General features: G+C 37.2%; 1 protein-coding gene across 7 annotated transcripts in view; it reads right to left on the reverse strand.

Moving 5' to 3' along the window:
• The window catches only part of LOC149538860 (Ribosomal protein S5/Elongation factor G/III/V family protein), a 56,318-nt gene extending 39,196 nt beyond the window's left edge, over positions 1 to 17,122 (reverse strand). For 4 of the 7 annotated variants that reach the window (XR_016356117.1, XR_016356116.1, XR_016356115.1 and 1 more), the window contains exons 1-2: positions 16,556 to 17,097; positions 13,648 to 16,401 (exon numbers count right to left, since the gene is read on the reverse strand). Coding sequence is in view for 2 of the 7 variants with exons in the window: in XM_089800205.1 (XP_089656331.1) it covers positions 13,669 to 16,401; positions 16,556 to 17,020 (3,198 nt within the window). In the remaining 5 variants the exon portion in view is untranslated. Of the gene's footprint in view, positions 1 to 13,391; positions 16,402 to 16,555 lie in introns of those variants that run through there. The other 3 variants (XR_016356119.1, XR_016356118.1, XM_089800206.1) reach the window with 3 other exon arrangements.
• Between the last annotated feature and the right edge of the window lie 740 nt (positions 17,123 to 17,862).

Raw genomic sequence — 17,862 nt, forward strand, 5'->3', positions numbered from 1 at the left:
CATAGCATGCTTTAATAGGCATAAGTCATGTTCTGTATCCCTTTAATAGGCATAAGTCATGCTATGTATCCAGCAAGCATGTGGGAAAAAAAAAAATTCAACCATAGGGCAGCCATATAGAGGCCAATGGAAAGCATATTGATGAGACTTGCACTTGCATTCTCATTGAGGAAGGACTTGCCCTGCTTATGAAGAGAAAGCCTAAAGGTACAAAAATCTTGAAGTGTTGGGACTTGTAATGAATATGCTCATTATTCTTCTAGATGTCCTACAAGAGTAAGGAAGTCTAGAAATCCCTATAAATCGAGAATGCCTAAGGATTGTTTTTGTTGATGAGGAAGAATTTAATGCTAAACTTAAAGAAATCTTGAGTGAAAGTGATGATGAAATAGGATTTATTGCTATTAATGTAGAAGCCCTAAAAAAAAAAAGTTAGAGAAGAAAAAACATTTATATCACACGTTGAAAGGAAGAAATCTGATCAGATTATAGATAGTAGTTGTTCCTATTACATGATTGGACATATGAATAAGTTTGTTGAATTCAATAGCTATGATGGAGGAGTAGTTAGAATTGGAAATAATGCAGCCTATCATATAGAAGGAAAATGATCTATTACACTTAATGGAAAGCCTAGCACAGATGATGTTTATTTTGTGGATGGTTTAAAACACAATTTTTTGAGTGTTGGACAGCTAGTGGATAAGGGATATCAGTTGCCGTCCATAGAGAAGACTTTCATTATCAAAGATAAAGATGGCATGTTGATAGGTACTAGTATGATGTGGGTAGCATTTCTTAGAGCAACATACGAAGCTTTTCATAAATTCAAGATATTCAAGAGTAGAGTTGAGAATGAATCTGATTCAAAAATTAGATGTTTGAGATTAGATAGAGGAGGAGAGTTTGCTTCAAATGAGTTTAACAATTTTTCTGAAGATAATGGTATAAAGAGACAACTCTCAACCCTTAAAACACCTGAACAAGATGGGATAACAGAAAGGAGAAATAGATCAGTAACAAATACAGCAAAAGTAATGATGCTTGAAACAATGTATCAAAAACCTTTTGGAGAGGAGCAGTAAATTCAGCAGTATACACTATGAACAGAGTACAAATCAAACAAGGCACGGTAAGACACCTTATGAACTTTGGTTTGGACATACGCCTTCTATTAAGTATTTTAAAATCCTTGGAAGCAAATGTTACATTAAAAGAGATGATGATGTTGGAAAGTTTGATTCAAGAAGGGAAAAAGGTATGTTCCTTGGATATTCATTGAAAAGAAAAGCATGCAAATGTTTTTATCAGAGAACTAAAACTATTGTTGAGAGCGGTAATGTGAGAGTTAATGAAAAGTTTAGAATTCAGGAAAAGATACTTGATTGTAACTCTGATGAGGAGACTAATACAAGACCTAGCAAAGAAAATGTTGAGCAAGAATTGTTTTATGAGATTGACACTGATTTGCAGACTAAAATTTGAAGAGAAGAATAAGGAGAAGAACCTAGATCTGAACCTAGAGCAGAAATCAGATTTGAAGCAATAAAGCCTAACAGATATTTGATAAAGAATCACTGTGCTGAACTAATCATTGGAAGCAAAGACAGAGGAATTGTGACAGGAAAAAAGCTAGAAGAAGAACTATGTTTAATTTCTCATGTTGAGCCTAAGATTGTTGATGAAGCTTGCAAGGATGATAATTGGATTAAAGTTATGAAAGAAGAACTACAACAAATTGAGAAAAAGAAAGCATGAGAATTGGTTCCCCTAAGGATAAGAATGTTGTTAGAACTAAATGGGTATTTAGGAACAAGATGAAGTTGTAAGAAAAAAAGCAAGATTGGTATGTAAATGTTACTCGCAACAAGAAGGAATTGAATTTGAAGAAACTTTTGCCCCTGTTGCTAGATTAGAAGCAATGAGAATGTTTTTGGCATATGCAACTAACAAGAATTTTATGGTTTATCAAATGGATGTCAAATCAGCTTTTTTGAATATTGAACTAGAAGAAGAGGTATACATTGAGCAGCCTAATGGTTTTACTTTGACTAACAAAGAGGATATGTTTTGCAAAACAACGAAGACATTGTATGGACTAAAACAAGCACCTAGAGCCTGGTATGCAAGATTGGATTAGTATTTGACAAGTTTGCAATTTGTGAAAGGTAATGTTGATAATAATTTGTATTTAAAAAAGAATGATAGTGGCTTATTGATTGTTGAAGTATTTGTGGATGACATAATTTTTGAAGGTAATGATGAAGCAAGTAAAGTATTTTCAAAGAGATGAAATAATTTGAAATGAATATGATTGGTGAGATGAAGTACTTTTTGGGATTGCAGATTGTACAAAACAAAAATGACATTTTCATATTACAAGCTACGTATCTTAAAGACTTATTGAAGAGATTTGGTTTGGAAAGTTGTAAACCTGTTGGAACACCTATGGTAATTGGATATAAATTGTCTAGCAAAGATGAATCCCCTACTGTTGAGAAGAAAAAGTACAAATCTATGATTGGTGGATTGCAATATCTGACACACACTCGACTTGATATAACTAGTGCAAATGGAATTGTGGCAAGATTTCAAGTAGATCCTAAAGAGATGCATTATGCAGCAGTAAAAAGAATTTTCAGATATTTGAAAGGGTCACCTAATTATGTATTATAGTATGGTACATCACATGACTTTACTTTATGTGCATACACTGATGTTGATTGGGCAAGAAGTGTAGATGACAGAAAGAGCACCAGTGGTGAAGCATTTTTTTTGGGAGGAAGATTAGTTTCTTGGCCAAGCAAGAAACAAGATTGTATTTCACAAAGTACAGCAGAAGCAGAGTATATAGTAGCAACAAATAGTTGTAATCAGATCATTTAGATGTAGAAAATGTTGAAAGACATTGGAATTGAGTTTGCAAAGCCTATTATCATACATTGTGATAACACAAGTACAGTGAGTATGTCAAAGAATCCAGTATTACATTCAAAGAGAAAGCATATATCTATTAAGTATCACTTTTTGAGAGAGAAAGATGCAGAGAAAGAGATCAACTTGGAGTATGTTAGCACAAAGGAGTAGATAGCAAACATATTTACAAAACCTTTAGGGAAGGACACATTTGAGTACTTGAGAGTTATGCTTGGGGTTATGCCCCAACCTACTTTTGAGTAGTTGACGCAAAGATTACAGTAGTCCAGTGGTAACAGAGCACTATTTCTTTATCTGGATTGGATGTTTGAAGCTTCTCCTATGGGGAAGTATTTGTGTTTGAGTTGTCATGAAGGACTCTTTGTACTAGTATTTAATAGTGTTTTTGAACACTTGAGCTTATTACAGATCATAGTTAGAGAATTGACATAATGATACCTTTGTCCTTGACATCAATGGGGGAAAGTAACACATGAAAAACACCCTTTGATATGGGAAGAGTAACACATGGAAGATAATCCTTTGGAGGAGAGATGTTTCTGAGGGAGAGACTCATGTTGATTGATGAACAGGATTTGAAAACATGTTGATGTATGAGGGAGATTAACACCTTCCTTGTGCATGATGGTTAGAGTGTAGATGAAATTGCAATTGCAATAGAGATACATTTGGTATTTATGCAACTTAGATGTTTTTCATCTATGTTGCCATGAATGCTAAAGGAGGAGATTGTTAGCATGAATGGTGATGATATTCCTATGGGGACGTGTATCCTAGCAGTGTAGGAGACATGTTTCAATGGTTATGTGTTGCATTCTTGACAATGTTTATCATTGATGTCAGCATACTAGTTATTTTGTGAAAACTAGCAGAGCAACAAATAGAATTTGGCTACACACGGTTCAAGGATTGAGGATTAGCTTATGTGCACGTGGAATTATGTTCTAGAATATGTCTAGATGCTACAACTAAGAGCACATTCAGAAATATGAAGATTGGATAGAGTTATGAAGGATTTGGTGAAAGTAGCTTACAAACAACGTTTCTAGAAAGCGGGTACTAATGTTTGGATTTTATCTCCTAATGCAAGAGCATCCTGGGTTTCCTAGTAATCCTGCACTTTTGTTCATTCTGTCAGTTGCTACCGAGTTCTTAAGTTGATACCGAGCCTTTGGTTGCCAAGTGATCCTATGGGTGTTGAGCGATTCCTTTGGTTGCCGAGTGATCCTTTGGGTGTCGAGTGATTCCTTTGGTTGCCGAGCTCCGTTGGTTACCGAGTGATTCTTTAGTTGCCGAGTTTGGAGTTGTTGCCGTGTGCTTCCTTTGGATGCAGAGTTCGTATGGATTTCAAGTGCCAGTTTGGAAAAAAAACTTTCAATTGCCGAGCAATTTGTACCTAGTTCCAATTTGGGCCGACTTTGTTCGCATTTAATCTTGATATAGGTAGTTATATTTGCTAAGAGCCGACTTATGGCTTCTCTATGTTCTAGAACGTTCTGTAAGTTGTTTTGGCAAGTATAAGTAGAGTGTTTAGTTTGAGAGTAAAACAAGCAAGAAAGAAGGAAAGAAGTAGCAAGCAAGAAGTAGAAAGAAAGAAGGAAAGTGCAAAATTGCAGCTAGATCGTGCATCTGAATATAATTGTATCTGGCCGTAAATCAGAAGGCCTTACAGTTGGGCACGTATGTTGTTCGTTTTATGAATCAATAAAATCTTTGTTCTCTCTCCTTGGTGTTGTATTCGTGTTGTGTTTCCTCTGTGTTGACTCTTGCAGGTTGAATTGGATAGTTGGGTTTGCCCTAGGCCCTGGTTATTCCTGTTGCTCCCTACGTCAGGTAGTATCAAAGCGTGTGGTCTGTCCTTGTGGAGATTGGATCCTGTAGAACCCTGTATCAAATTTGGTTGTAGGGTGGCAAATCTGAGTATTTGACCTATAACTTGCAGAGGGTTACGATCTTGCAGGAACCTGATTTTTAGAGATGGTTCGAGGTAGAGGAAATGTTGATAATGCAATATTGGATACATTGAGACAAATTACAACCAGAATAGATGTTGTGGAGACAACCCAAAGGAGAGGAGCACATCTTGATGATGTAAGTGATGATGAAGCAGTAGCACCAAACACTAATCCAGAACCTGAAGAAGATCAAGATGAAGCAAGGTTATTGAGAGTGATGTCTAGAGCAAACTCAAAGCCTAATAGAAACTGTCCCTTATGATGGAAAATTGGATACCAATGTTGTGTTAGATTGGATCTCAAATATGGAGAAATTTTTTGAGTATGAAAACACTCCTGATAATAAGAAGGTGAAGATTGCAGTCACTAGGTTGAAGGGTCGTGCCTCACTGTGGTGGGAGCATTTACAAACTGATAGACAAAGGAGAGGAAAGGAGAAGATCAAAACTTGGCCAAAGATGGTGAACAATGTAAAGAACAAATTCCTTCCTACTGATGTGTGAAGGAGTATACTGAGGAATTCTATAGATTAGACATCAGATCTGGACATGTGGATGATGATATTGAGAAAATTGCAAGGTACATAAATGGATTGAGATCTGGAATTCAAGATGAAATAAGTTTTGTGAAAATTGGAGAGTGTGGAAGAAGCATATCAATATGCCCTGAAAGCTTAGGAGATCTTAGCAAAGAAGCATGAACAAAGACAAAGAAGTAGAGGTGGTCGATTCCAGAGAGGCAGAGATAGATCTTATGGTGAAGGTGGCAGATTTGACAATTTTGTGCAGGATAAAAGCAAATCTGAATGGAAGAATGATGACAAAGGCAAGACCGAGTGGAAAAGTGGTAATTCTTACCGAGGAAGAGGTAATTCTTATTCTAGAGGTGGATTTCATGGTAATTGTTTCAGATGTGGTAAAAAAGGACATAGATCTTTTGAATGTAGATCTTCTGAAATTGGGCAAGGTAATAGAAATGTTGTGATTCAAGGAGATGATGTGAATTCACCAAATGGACCTGAGACTAGAGGAAATCTGATGGTGAGAAGAATCTTATGTAATAAGGGAAGTGATGAAGAATCTATTTTAAGGAGAAGTCTTTTCAAGACAAGATGTAACATGGCTGGAAAATGCTGCAAAGTGATCATTGACAATGGAAGTTCTACAAATTTGGCATCAAAAAAGCTGGTTACAAAGTTGCAATTGTAGAGGCTGAAGCATCCTAAACCGTATCATGTTTCGTGGATCAAACATGAGCATAAGATATTGGTAAGTGAACAATGCCTAGTGGAGTTCAAGATTGGACATTACTTTGATGAAGTTTTATGTGATATTATACCCATAGATTGTTGTCATATTTTGTTGGGTAGACCTTGGCAATATGATAGATATGTTGTACATGATGGAAGATTGAGTCAATATACTCTTTGGGTAAATGGGAAGAAACAAATATTGTTGCCTTTGATTGAAAGTCCAGATGAGGTCAATTGTACTGCAATAAGAGTTTGTATGGTTAATGGAAAGAAATTTGAAAAGGAAGTAAAGAAAAATCAAGTTTGTTTTGCTATAGTTCCTAGAAGACCAAGTGTCCGTAGTAATGACCGAGCAATAGAAGCTAGTAATGACCGAGTGACAATAGATAGTGGTAGTCGAATACCAAAAGAAATTGCAGAGTTGCTAAATGAGTATAAAGAGATTGTTGCACAGGATATACCTGATGGTTTACCTCCAGTAAGAAGCATAAGTCATTGTATAGATCTGATTCCTGAAGCTAGTTTGCCGAACAAAGCACCATGCATATTGACACCTACAGAGAATGAAGAACTTAATAGACAAGTGCATGAGTTGTTGCAAAAAGGTTTGATCAAAGAAAGCTTGAATCCATGTGCTATACCTACTGTATTAGCACCTAAAAAGAATGGAGAATTGAGAATGTGTACTGATTCCAAAGCTATTAACAAGATAACAGTGAAATATAGGTTTCTTATGCAAACGATGGATGACATAATGGATTGTTTGAATGAAGCAAAGTATTTTACCAAGATTGATTTAAAGAGTGGCTATCATCAAATCAAAATTAGAGAAGGTGATGAATGGAAGACTGCTTTCAAGACAAAAGATGGTTTATATGAATGGTTGGTTATGCCTTTTGGTTTGACTAATGCAACTAGTACTTTCATAAAGTTGATGAATGAAGTTTTGAAAAGATTCTTGGGTAAGTTTGTGATTGTTTATTTGGATGACATTCTAATATTCAGCAAGACTAAGGAAGAACATCTTGAGCATATTAGACAAGTATTGCAGAGGTTGAAAGAGAAAAAGTTGTTGATTAATCTGAAAAAGTGCTCTTTCGTGCAAAAGGAGATTGTATATTTGGGATTTGTGATTTCAGCTGATGGATTGAAGATGGATCCTAAGAAGGTAAAAGCAATTTTGGAGTGGCCTACACCTGAGAATGTGGGTGAGCTAACATCATTTCATGGTTTGGCTAGTTTTTATAAAAAGTTTATAAAGAATTTCAGTGCTGTTTGTAATGCTATGACTGAGACAATGAGAGGAGAAAAAAAAAATTCAAGTGGACACATGGAGCTGATAAGAGTTGTAACTTTGAAACAAAAGGTTGTTCAATTACCTGTATTGGCTTGACTTGATTTCAACAAAGTATTTCAAGTTGAATGTGATGCAAGTGGTAATGCAATCGAAACTGTATTAAGTCAAGGAGGTAAACCCGTTGCTTTCCTTAGTGAGAAGTTGAATTATGCTAAAATGAAGTATTCTGTGTATAATCAAGAATTTTATGCTATTGTTCAAGCATTGAAAAAGTGGAGACATTATTTGATTCCTAAAGAGTTTGTGTTGTATACTGATCATAAAGTTTTACAATACTTGGGAAGTCAACATAAATTGAATCAGAGACATATGAAGTGGGTTGAGCACTTGAAAAATTTTACATTCGTCATTAAGCATAAGAGTGGAATTACTAATAGAGTTGCTAATGCATTGATTAGAAGACGTTCTTTGCTAACTGAAATGAAGGTTGAAGTTCTTGGTTTTGATGAAATGAAAGAGTTGTATGATGTTGATCTTGATTTTTCTGAGGCGTGGAGAGAGTGTCGAAGACCAAATCTGACCAATCACATAAGTATGATGAGTATTTCATTCAAGAAGGTATGTTGTTCAAAGGTATTCAATTGTGTATTCCTAGAAGTTCTATGAGGTTGAATCTGATTAAGGAAAAGCATAGTGGGGGATTGGTTGGACATTTTGGAATTGATAAGACATTGAGCTTGCTGAAAGAGAAGAATTATTGACCACAAATGTATAAGGACGTTCAGAAATTTGTGAAGAGTAATGGAGTTTGTCAGGTTGCAAAAGGAGTGAGTCAGAATACTAGTTTGTATACACGTATTACTATTCCTGAGAAACCTTGGAGCAACATCAGTATGGATTTTGTTCTTGGATTGCCTAAGACAGTAAAAGGATATGATTCTATTTTTGTTGTGGTGGATAGATTTTCCAAGATGGCTCATTTCATACCATGTAAGAAGACATCAGATGCTGAGCATGTTTCTGAACTTTTTTTCAAAGAGATTGTGAGATTGCATGGATTACCAAGAAGTATTATTTCTGACAGAGATAGTAAGTTTGTTGATTATTTTTGGAAGACTTTGTGGAAGAAGATGGGTACTAAATTAAAGTTCAGTTCTACATTCCATCCACAAACAGATGGACAAACAAAACTTGTGAATAAAAGCTTAGGTAATTTGATGAGATGTTTAATTGGGAATAAGCCAAGTAATTGGGAGTTGGTATTGGCACAAGTCAAATTTGCATATAATAATTATGTGAATAGGAGTACAAGGAAGACACCTTTTGAGATTGTTATTGGAATGCAGCCTAGAGGAGTATCAGATTTGAGAGATATTGCTAGCGAAGAGAAGAGAAATGCTTCAAGAGAAAAATTTGCTGATTTTATGGAATCTTTGCATAAAGAAGTGAAGTTGAAGTAGGAACAAAGTAATCGGGAGTATAAGGAAAATGTTGATCAGTCTAGAAGACATCATGATTTTAAAGTTGATGATGAGGTGATGGTTCATTTGAAGGGAGGAAGATTTCCAGTTGGAATATATAGTAAGTTGAAGATGATGAAGTTTGGACCTTGCAAGATCTTGAGAAAATTTGATAGTGGTAATGCTTATGAAGTAGAGTTATCTAATGACATGGATATATCTCCTATATTCAATGTTGCTGATTTATACAAGTACCATGAGTTAGATCATGAAGTTGTTGTATCAGAGGACTATCCTAAGAAGCAAATTGAAGAAATTGAACAGATACTGGATCAGAGATTTGGCAAGAGCACAAGAAGAAAAAATTACTATGAATATTTGGTGAAGTGGAAGAACAGACCTATGGAAGATGCTTCATGGATTTCTCAATTTGAGTTGGATTCAACTTAGGTTGCGACATCTCAATGATTCAGGAGAATCATTTTTCTCCAACCCTGGTTGTCTGATGCAAGAGCATCTTGGGTTTTCTAGTAACCCTGCACTTTTGTTCATTCTGTCAGTTGTTGCCGAGTTCTTAAGTTGATACCGAGCCTTTGGTTGCCGAGTGATCCTTTGGGTGCCAAGCGATTCCTTTGGTTGCCAAGCTCCTTTGGTTACCGAGTGATTCTTTGGTTGTCGAGTTTCAAGTTGCCATCGTGTGTTTGCTTTGGATGCCAAGTTCATATTGATGTCGAGTGCTAGTTTGGAAAAAAAACTTGTAGTTGCCGAGTAATCCGTGTCTGGTTCCAATTTGGGCCAACTTTGCTTGCATTTAATTTTGGTCTAAGAGCCGACTTATGGCTTCTCTATGTTCTAGAATGTTTTGTAAGCTGTTTTGGCAAGTATAAGTAGAGTGTTTAGTTTGAGAGTAAAACAACAGAGAGGTAGCAAGCAAGAAGTAGAAAGAAAGAAGGAAAGTGTGACATTGCAGCTACATCGTACATCTGAATATAATTGTATATGGTCGTAACCCAAAAGGCCTTACAGTGGGGCATGCACGTTGTTCGTTTTATGAATCAATAAAATCTCTTTGTTCTCTCTCCTTGGTGTTGTATTCGTGTTGTGTTTTCTACTGTGTTGACTCTTGCAGGTTGAATTGGATAGCTAGGTGTGCCCTAGGCCCTAGTTATTCCTATTCCCCCCTGCATCATCTCCTAACAAAGATGAAATCTGGTTGAGCAAACTTAGATAGAGGTAGAAGACATGTTGAAGATGCTTCTGTTAAACAAGCATAATCGGATGATTGACAAGTATGAAGTTATGAAGACCGTGAGTCGACAAATTACTTGTAAGTGTGAAAAAAGAGGTAAAGTTGTATTTTAATGTGTATTGTAATATCTTAAGTCGGTCCTATATTATTATTGTAAATTTGGAAAGCCTCAAGGCCGACTCATTGGTCTATTATAGGACTTGATATAAAGGAAAGATGTTTTCCTTGTGGTTAGACATCCAGTGCAAATAATATGATATTGTGTATTGTGCAAGCTTGAAAGTGATTATCTTTTGGCTCAGAGAAGAGATTGGTGCAGATGAGGCATGGTGAGCTTACAAGGAACTGTATTTGGCAATAGAAGTTGTTTGACAGTCGTTGATGTACACTTGTATTATTCAGTGAGGATAGTATTGAAGTTGTTTGGAAAGTGGGTCCATCTATCTTCCTTTCAACTCTTACTAGGTTTGGCATAACTCCTAACAGTGTTGGCACAACTCCCAACAGGGTTGGAATCTCCTAATAGGAATTCAAAGTCTCCTAACAGGGACTCATGTTTTGATTGTATTTCATTGACTCCTAACATGGTCCACCCTTCCACAAAGAACATTTATATTAGTACATCATCTTTTGGGCATCATTCCCATGGGGGTTTTCCCTCTGATCAAGGGTTTTCCTAGTTAACCAATCTGATGTTATTATGTATGGTTACCTTTGTACGGTTGTTGCATATACTGTTCACATGTTTCAGAATTAATAAGGATATTGAGAGTTGTTTTAATTGCATAACTGATTCACCCCCCTACCTTCTCAATGATCTTGGTGGACTATACTTTCTAATATCTTAATATAAAAATATCATACTATACCTACCTACACTTGTGTATGTACATGTATATAATATATATATGTGTGTGATATTACAACAACATATCTAGTGTATACATCATTTATTAAGTGGGTGTATACATACATCTCATTCGAATTTACGCATACATACATGTACGTGTATATACATATGTAAGCATATGTAGATACTATGGTATCATTATATTAAGACATGACAAATATCACAAAAAGCTCAAAGATCATATTTATTGATCAGGTTAGCTCATGGTAATCCATAGTATACTATTGCTTGCCTAGCCATTTACCCCTTAGCCTTGGTGGTTAAAATTCATACCTATCGGCCCATAGGTGGATTGATGTCCCTTACCCAATTCCCTTTTTGGCAATGCTTCCCCCCTTCATCATACTCTTGCAAAATGAGAATTACCACAGTAATAACATATTCCTTATTATAAAATCAAGGAAATTGTAACCAGTAATCATTTTAATAAAACATCATAATGATTAACCACCATTTCACTTTCCATAAAAAAGAATAAACAACTTTTCCATTTCACATGAAACCATAATGTTTAACTAATTTACTAGTCAACCAACTTCACATGAAATCTCAACGGCTATAAGAACATTTTTAATTCAAGCAAAATTTGGGATGTAACAGCAGATCTTTGATCAACTACAAGATAAAAAATAATCTTCACTATGATCACGTGTGACTTGGACTATTGGTGAGACTTTGGGAAAAAAAACTCAATGATATAGGTCGACTTCTATATTGTAAAAAGTTCTAAAATTTTCCAAAGTCAAAAACAAGGATGACAAATCTCTCCCACATTGCTATCGAAGCATTAAGAATGTTTGTGTACAAATCCATTGTCATCCTCATAGGAAGGCCGAAAAACATCTCAAGGTTCAGCTTGTTTGCCCATTTGTTGTCCACATTGTAATACAAGTTCAACACTTTAATAGTATAAAAAGTCTAAAATTTTCCAAAGTCAAAAACAGGGATAACAAATTTCTCTGATGGTGCTTTCTCAGCATTACAAATCTCTGTGTAAAAACCAATTGTCATCCTTGCAGGGAGGCCACAAAAACACATCAACCAATATGTTTGGTTTGTTTGCCCATTGGTAATACAAGTTCAACAATGCCTTACATGGGCTTTGGATGGATCTCCACTAAATTTTGGCCTCAACATTTGGACTTGTTACCATCACTTCAACTATATTATTTCAAATTTTCTTCTTCGATTGTTCTACTCAAGATGTTCGTTGTTCCCTGGGCACTTTCTTACATGTCCAAGCCCTCAATCTTTCTAAAGACCTTGACAATCCATCTGCCATTAGTTCCACCTTCAAGCGCTCTTCTTCTCATTTCAACCATCAATCCAAGTGTCTTCAGCATGGGATTGTCTTAAGTCAACAATTCTGCAACGCCTTAAATATTGTTCCCGTATGCTCCATGATCTTCATCTACCAAAAGCTGACAAGCTTTGTTTCAATATCAGGGGAATTTAGTTATTTCCTCCAATTACACTTGGTTTGCAGGATTGATACAGGCTTCTTCGGGTTAGAAAAGATGTCTAGCTATATCCAACAACTCTCCCTGCTACAGTCCAACTTACATTCTAACTCCTACTTCTACTTCGAGTTGGACTTCAGCTTTGAATTTGCAGCAACTGAGAAAAGAATGTGAAAAGGATTTATTTGAGATCTTTGAGGTTTACATTGTAAGCTTGATGAACATCAATTTGTAGGATGTATGCCACATCCAATCAAAAAGAAAATTCACTATAGCAATCATTATCTACAAAGTGTCCGCTTTTTCAAACCAGTGCCATACAATCTCCCTAAAAAATCATCGAAGTAAGATTTTATTAGGCAATATACACAAGATTATATTAGGTAAATATACATTAGTGCCACCCTTGTTGATACCCATTCAGGACCACCTAGAAAGACATTAAAAGTCGAATCAATGTACAACACTGTGTATCGAGACAAACATATTTGAACTCTTGACGAACATGAGTAATTAATTTTTTGCTTTCTACGAAATAATGTATTGCAGGCAATGTACCCAAACAAACAAATTTATTATCCAGTGGAGATGAATAGAACTGCCTAAAGCGCCTAAAATTTCCTGTCAGCTTTTTTTTTTAAATGCAGTGTACACACAGTGCGAGCTTAGAAAATTTGTTGACCAACAACTGTGCACAGGAACAGACAGCAGCAATCATCATTAATAGTTTAATTATATATTACAATTAAGAATAAACAATTGCAAGTGCCAGCAATTGTGGTCAAAATTATTTGAAACTGAAACTTATAGGTTAATATGTCAATGTAATCACATCCAATGGATGCAGAAGTAACCAGACCCCAGCCGCAGCTAACAATGAACAAATAACATTTATCTTGAATGGATCAGGAATGCCCAATAGCAATCATGATCTATAATTACAATAAGAATAAGATAATTGCAAACTTCAGTATTTGAGATTGTTTTTTATTGGTTAAGGTATCCAAGAAATTGCGTCTAATGGATACATAAGTAACCTGCCTCCAGCAGCAACTAATAATGAAATAATAGCATTTATCTTAAATGAATCAAGGAGAAGGCATTTAAACAGTGCATTAAGGCCATACAATGATTATCAAAGTAGAGCATCAGACTTTCCGTGCCAATGTCCGTTGCTTTGTTGCATGTTGCACCACCTTCTCCTCCACAGGGAGGCCCTTACGTCGTCTCACTGAATCAATCATCTTTCTTGCTGTATTTGGTGGAACACTTGAACCATCCCCGTACTCCTCCAATTCCTCCTCTGTTGTTGGTACAAAGAATGGATCTTGTGGAAGAACCTCCCAATGGCTAAGAAGAAGTTGAGGACTTGCTGCTCCTGATGTCCATCTCCTAAGCTCATCTGCAAATCCAAAGCTTTCTGCAACTGGCATATAAGCTTGTACACTAAATAAATCTGAACCTTCTTGCATCTCTTCCTTCAGGATCCGTGCACGCCTCCGAGCAAGCACAGCATACATCGAACCTAAATATTCAGTTGGAGTACTGACCTCACAAAAATACATTGCTTCCACAATACGTGGTTTTTTCAAAAGCATAGCAGTCCTGCATGCCTCTTTAACAGCAGTCATTACTTGTCCTGAGAATGGACCATATTGCTCCGGAAGCTGTACATCATTCTTGTCAACATTTTCACCAACTGAATCACTGCCATTTAAAGACATGTTCCTTCTAGGAAATATGTATGCTTCCACAAGAAACACAAGTCCCCACATAGGTTCATCACACAATGGTCCAGCTGCTGTTGCCAGCTGAAAACCTGAGACAACACTACTTTGTAAACTTTCTGCCTCCATATTAAGCAAATCGTTTCCACGGTCATTTTCTTTGGAGATTGAAGCTGATTCTGTTGATTTTTTAGACAATACCTCCAAAAGCCCTAAATTTTCTGAGATATGAGGAGAACCACATACCAAAACAGGCTCAGCGTTCCAAGTGTCACCATCTGAAACACCACCCAAACCTTTTATGTCTCCTCCCTGTGTTGGCAACTTTGGGTATAGCAAAATATTTGGACCAATGTGCCTTGGCCCCAATGCCCATATCCTTTGGAGCAAACTAGGCCATGGATTTCTATCTTCTTCGCTCCTCTTTTTCTCCAGTTCACTTCCATTGTCCGTCTCCGTCTCTACAGCATCAATCATCCTTTTCCTTAGCATCAAAACTGGATCTTCTGTCACTTCACTTTCTTCTCCTAAACTCTGGTCAGCCTGAATTTTTTTCTTCAAACTGAGAGCAACAGTCTTTTTGTGTTCTGACTTCCCTTCTAAGATAGTTTGGAAGATGTCTGCACTATCGTCCAGTACCTTGGTCAGCATAGAAGGCATTTTCAACACTTGCACCCGCACGATGCATCTGCCATTGGGAGTGGTCTTCTCAACAAAATCAGTAGATGCACATGCACTCTTAGAGCTGTCCATAGAATGCGTGGCTTCTGCTTCTATTGTCTCTCGATAAGACACAATTGGAGGTGAGACTTCCAGCTCAACACGAGCAAATCTATCTTTTAAGTCCTTAATACATCTCTCCAAATGCACCTCTCCAGCAGCTGCAAGAACGTGCTCGCCCCTACTAGACACACTGACTTCAACAAAAGGATCTGCTCTGCACAGAAGCTGCAATCCTCTGGTAAGAGCCGCCATATCAGATGGTTTTGAAGGCTCTATAGCCACTCTCAAGATAGGTCCCGCTTGGTAGGTCATACTTGCAAAGGGCCAGCAGCAGAGCGTTGATGTGAGTGTCGCACTTTTCAAAATTTGTTGTCCAAGGCCTCTGATTGCAACTATGTTGCCAGCAGAAGCGCTGGCAACAGGCTCTAAACCTCTTCCCATCATCATATATAGGGCTTGTATCTTTGCTTCTTGCACATGTTTCTGCTGAGATTCCATTCTTAAGGGGTCATACAACGAAGAGAGCACAAATATTCTCTGCCCGGTAGAAATCACGCCACTAAATACTCTGGCAAATGCAAGGAAGCAATCCTGACGACCTGCGTCGATGTCACCAAGTCCTAATTCTTCCATTAAATTATCTAACAATTCCCCACCAGGCCCTTGACGGGGAAGCATATTTACGGGAATGGTAAACATTTTCGAAACAAAAGCTATTGCGGGTGCCCTGCTACTAGAATCACAAGTCTCCACAGCCCTTCTAACACGTTCCAGTTCTACAAGCACATTATGATCGGCACCAGGTAAAACTTCTCGTTTAGGGAGCAAGCGTGAAATACGCTGTGACTGAGCTGAAACAGGATCCGGCAAACAATCTATTGCCATTGATAGAACTGTATCTGAGAGTGAAAGCCATCTGGTCATGACTGCTTGAAGAACAACTTTTGGGTCTTTGTGCTGCAAATCCCAAGAAGGAATATTTAAGTTCATAGACTTGATTACTCTCTGCAGCATGTCCTGACCCTGATTGCCTTGAAGAATAGACTCGTACACTTGCCACAGAGGCTCCAGAATAAATTGCACAAACATAGGCTTAGCCTTGTTGCCTGCAGCTTTTTTCCCCACAATCTTCTTGGTCTTTGGAATATAATAGTGATTGCCCCATAGAGCCTTCTTCAAAGCTGCGGAACTTGCACCAAGCTTAGAAGCGTAGAGATCGGCAAACTGAGCTATACAAAATCCCCATCCATCTAATGCACAGATAAATGCAACATTACCCTTCTGAGGTTGAAATGCGTCTTCTTCTTGACTATCAATGTCAATGTCATCAGACTCGCCTCCGCCAGGTCTCGTAAGCATGGAATCAACATCAGATAAATACTTCTCAGAACGGAACGCACTGATAATACTATTCACCTCGTGGACAATACTCTGCAATAGTTGTAACAAGAATGTGTTCATCATAACTAATAATCATGGTTCGCTATGGTGCCAAAGATAGCTAAATTTAGTAAAAGCTAGGGCTTTTAAAATATAACCAAAGTGGGCTACGTTTTATGGAGATAAGGGAGTAAAGAAGCGGTACCTGTAATTTGGCGTGGGCCTCCATGGGAGAAAGCTTGAGGTGGGTGATGAGACGGTCGATCTTGTTGAGGAGGAGGCAGGGCGTGAGCTGCTCAAGCCAGACCTGGCGGAGCACAGCGTGGGTTTGAACGTGCACGCCCTCCACCGCGTCGACGACAACGAGGGCGCCATCGCTGAGGCGGGCAGCTGTGGAGACTTCTCCGCAAAAATCGATGTGACCGGGGGAGTCAATGAGATTGATAGTGTGAGCTGCATAGCGCAGAGCGACGGAGGAGCTCTTCATGGTGATGGCGCGCTGGCGCTCGTCATCCAGATAGTCGAGAAACCGAACCCTGCCCGCCTGCCTCTCTGAGACCAGCCCTCTCGCTGCTCTGGCGATCAGATGATCCGCCAATGTCGTCTTTCCATGATCCACATGTGCCACTATGCATATGTTCCTCACCCGCTTCTCCATGTCTCGCTCCATCCACACCCTCCCCTCCGCCCTCCTTCTCTATGTTGACACAAATATTAAACAGAGCTCTCTTAAGTTGATTTCCTCAATATCCACTTCATCCACTTCTCTTGTGTTTTTTTTCGATGGAGGGTTTATACCTGACCTTTTAGGAACCGATATTTTTCGATGGAGGGTTTATACCTGACTTTTTAGGAACCGATATGCTCGAAATCTTTAATCTTTTCGGCTTAGAGTCAAGAATTGAGGAGCATCTACGCGGACGGAGGGTTTATTCCTGACTTTTTAGGAACCGATATGCTCGAAATCTTTAATCTTTTCGGCTTAGAGTCAAACACTGAGGAGCATCTACGCTGTTAAGATCACCTGGAACATGACCCTGGCTTATTTATAGTTATAGAATTGATAGTTATTTTCTTCTTTTATTTTTAATTGGTTGTCTCTATTTTTTTTAAGATTTAAATTATTAAGTATGGAAAAGAACAATAAACAAATTCTATTATAAAATAAAGTGTTCACTATCTTGTAAAAATGAGATTTAATGAATAAGTTTCTAGATAAAGGGATTTAGGAGTTTCATACAAGTATATAATAATTTATTATTAATATTAGATTTCTATTATGAAAATATAAAATATTTATTTATTTATTTAGTAATAAAAAATAATATGTGCATAAGATAATGTCGATTATAATATGAATTTTAATTTTATTATTTTTTATAAATTTCTTTACTATTTAAATTTGGTATAAAAATATTTGAAGGTTATTTGTAGATCTATTAGAAATTATTATTTTTCTTTTAATTGAATGGTTTATTTAGTAAGATTTTATAATTTTATAGTCTTATATAA

The sequence above is a fragment of the Cupressus sempervirens genome, chromosome 9 (genome assembly GCF_028749045.1).
Source record: "Cupressus sempervirens isolate cs-2001-9-10 chromosome 9, ASM2874904v1, whole genome shotgun sequence".
NCBI classification, from domain to species: domain Eukaryota; kingdom Viridiplantae; phylum Streptophyta; class Pinopsida; order Cupressales; family Cupressaceae; genus Cupressus; species Cupressus sempervirens.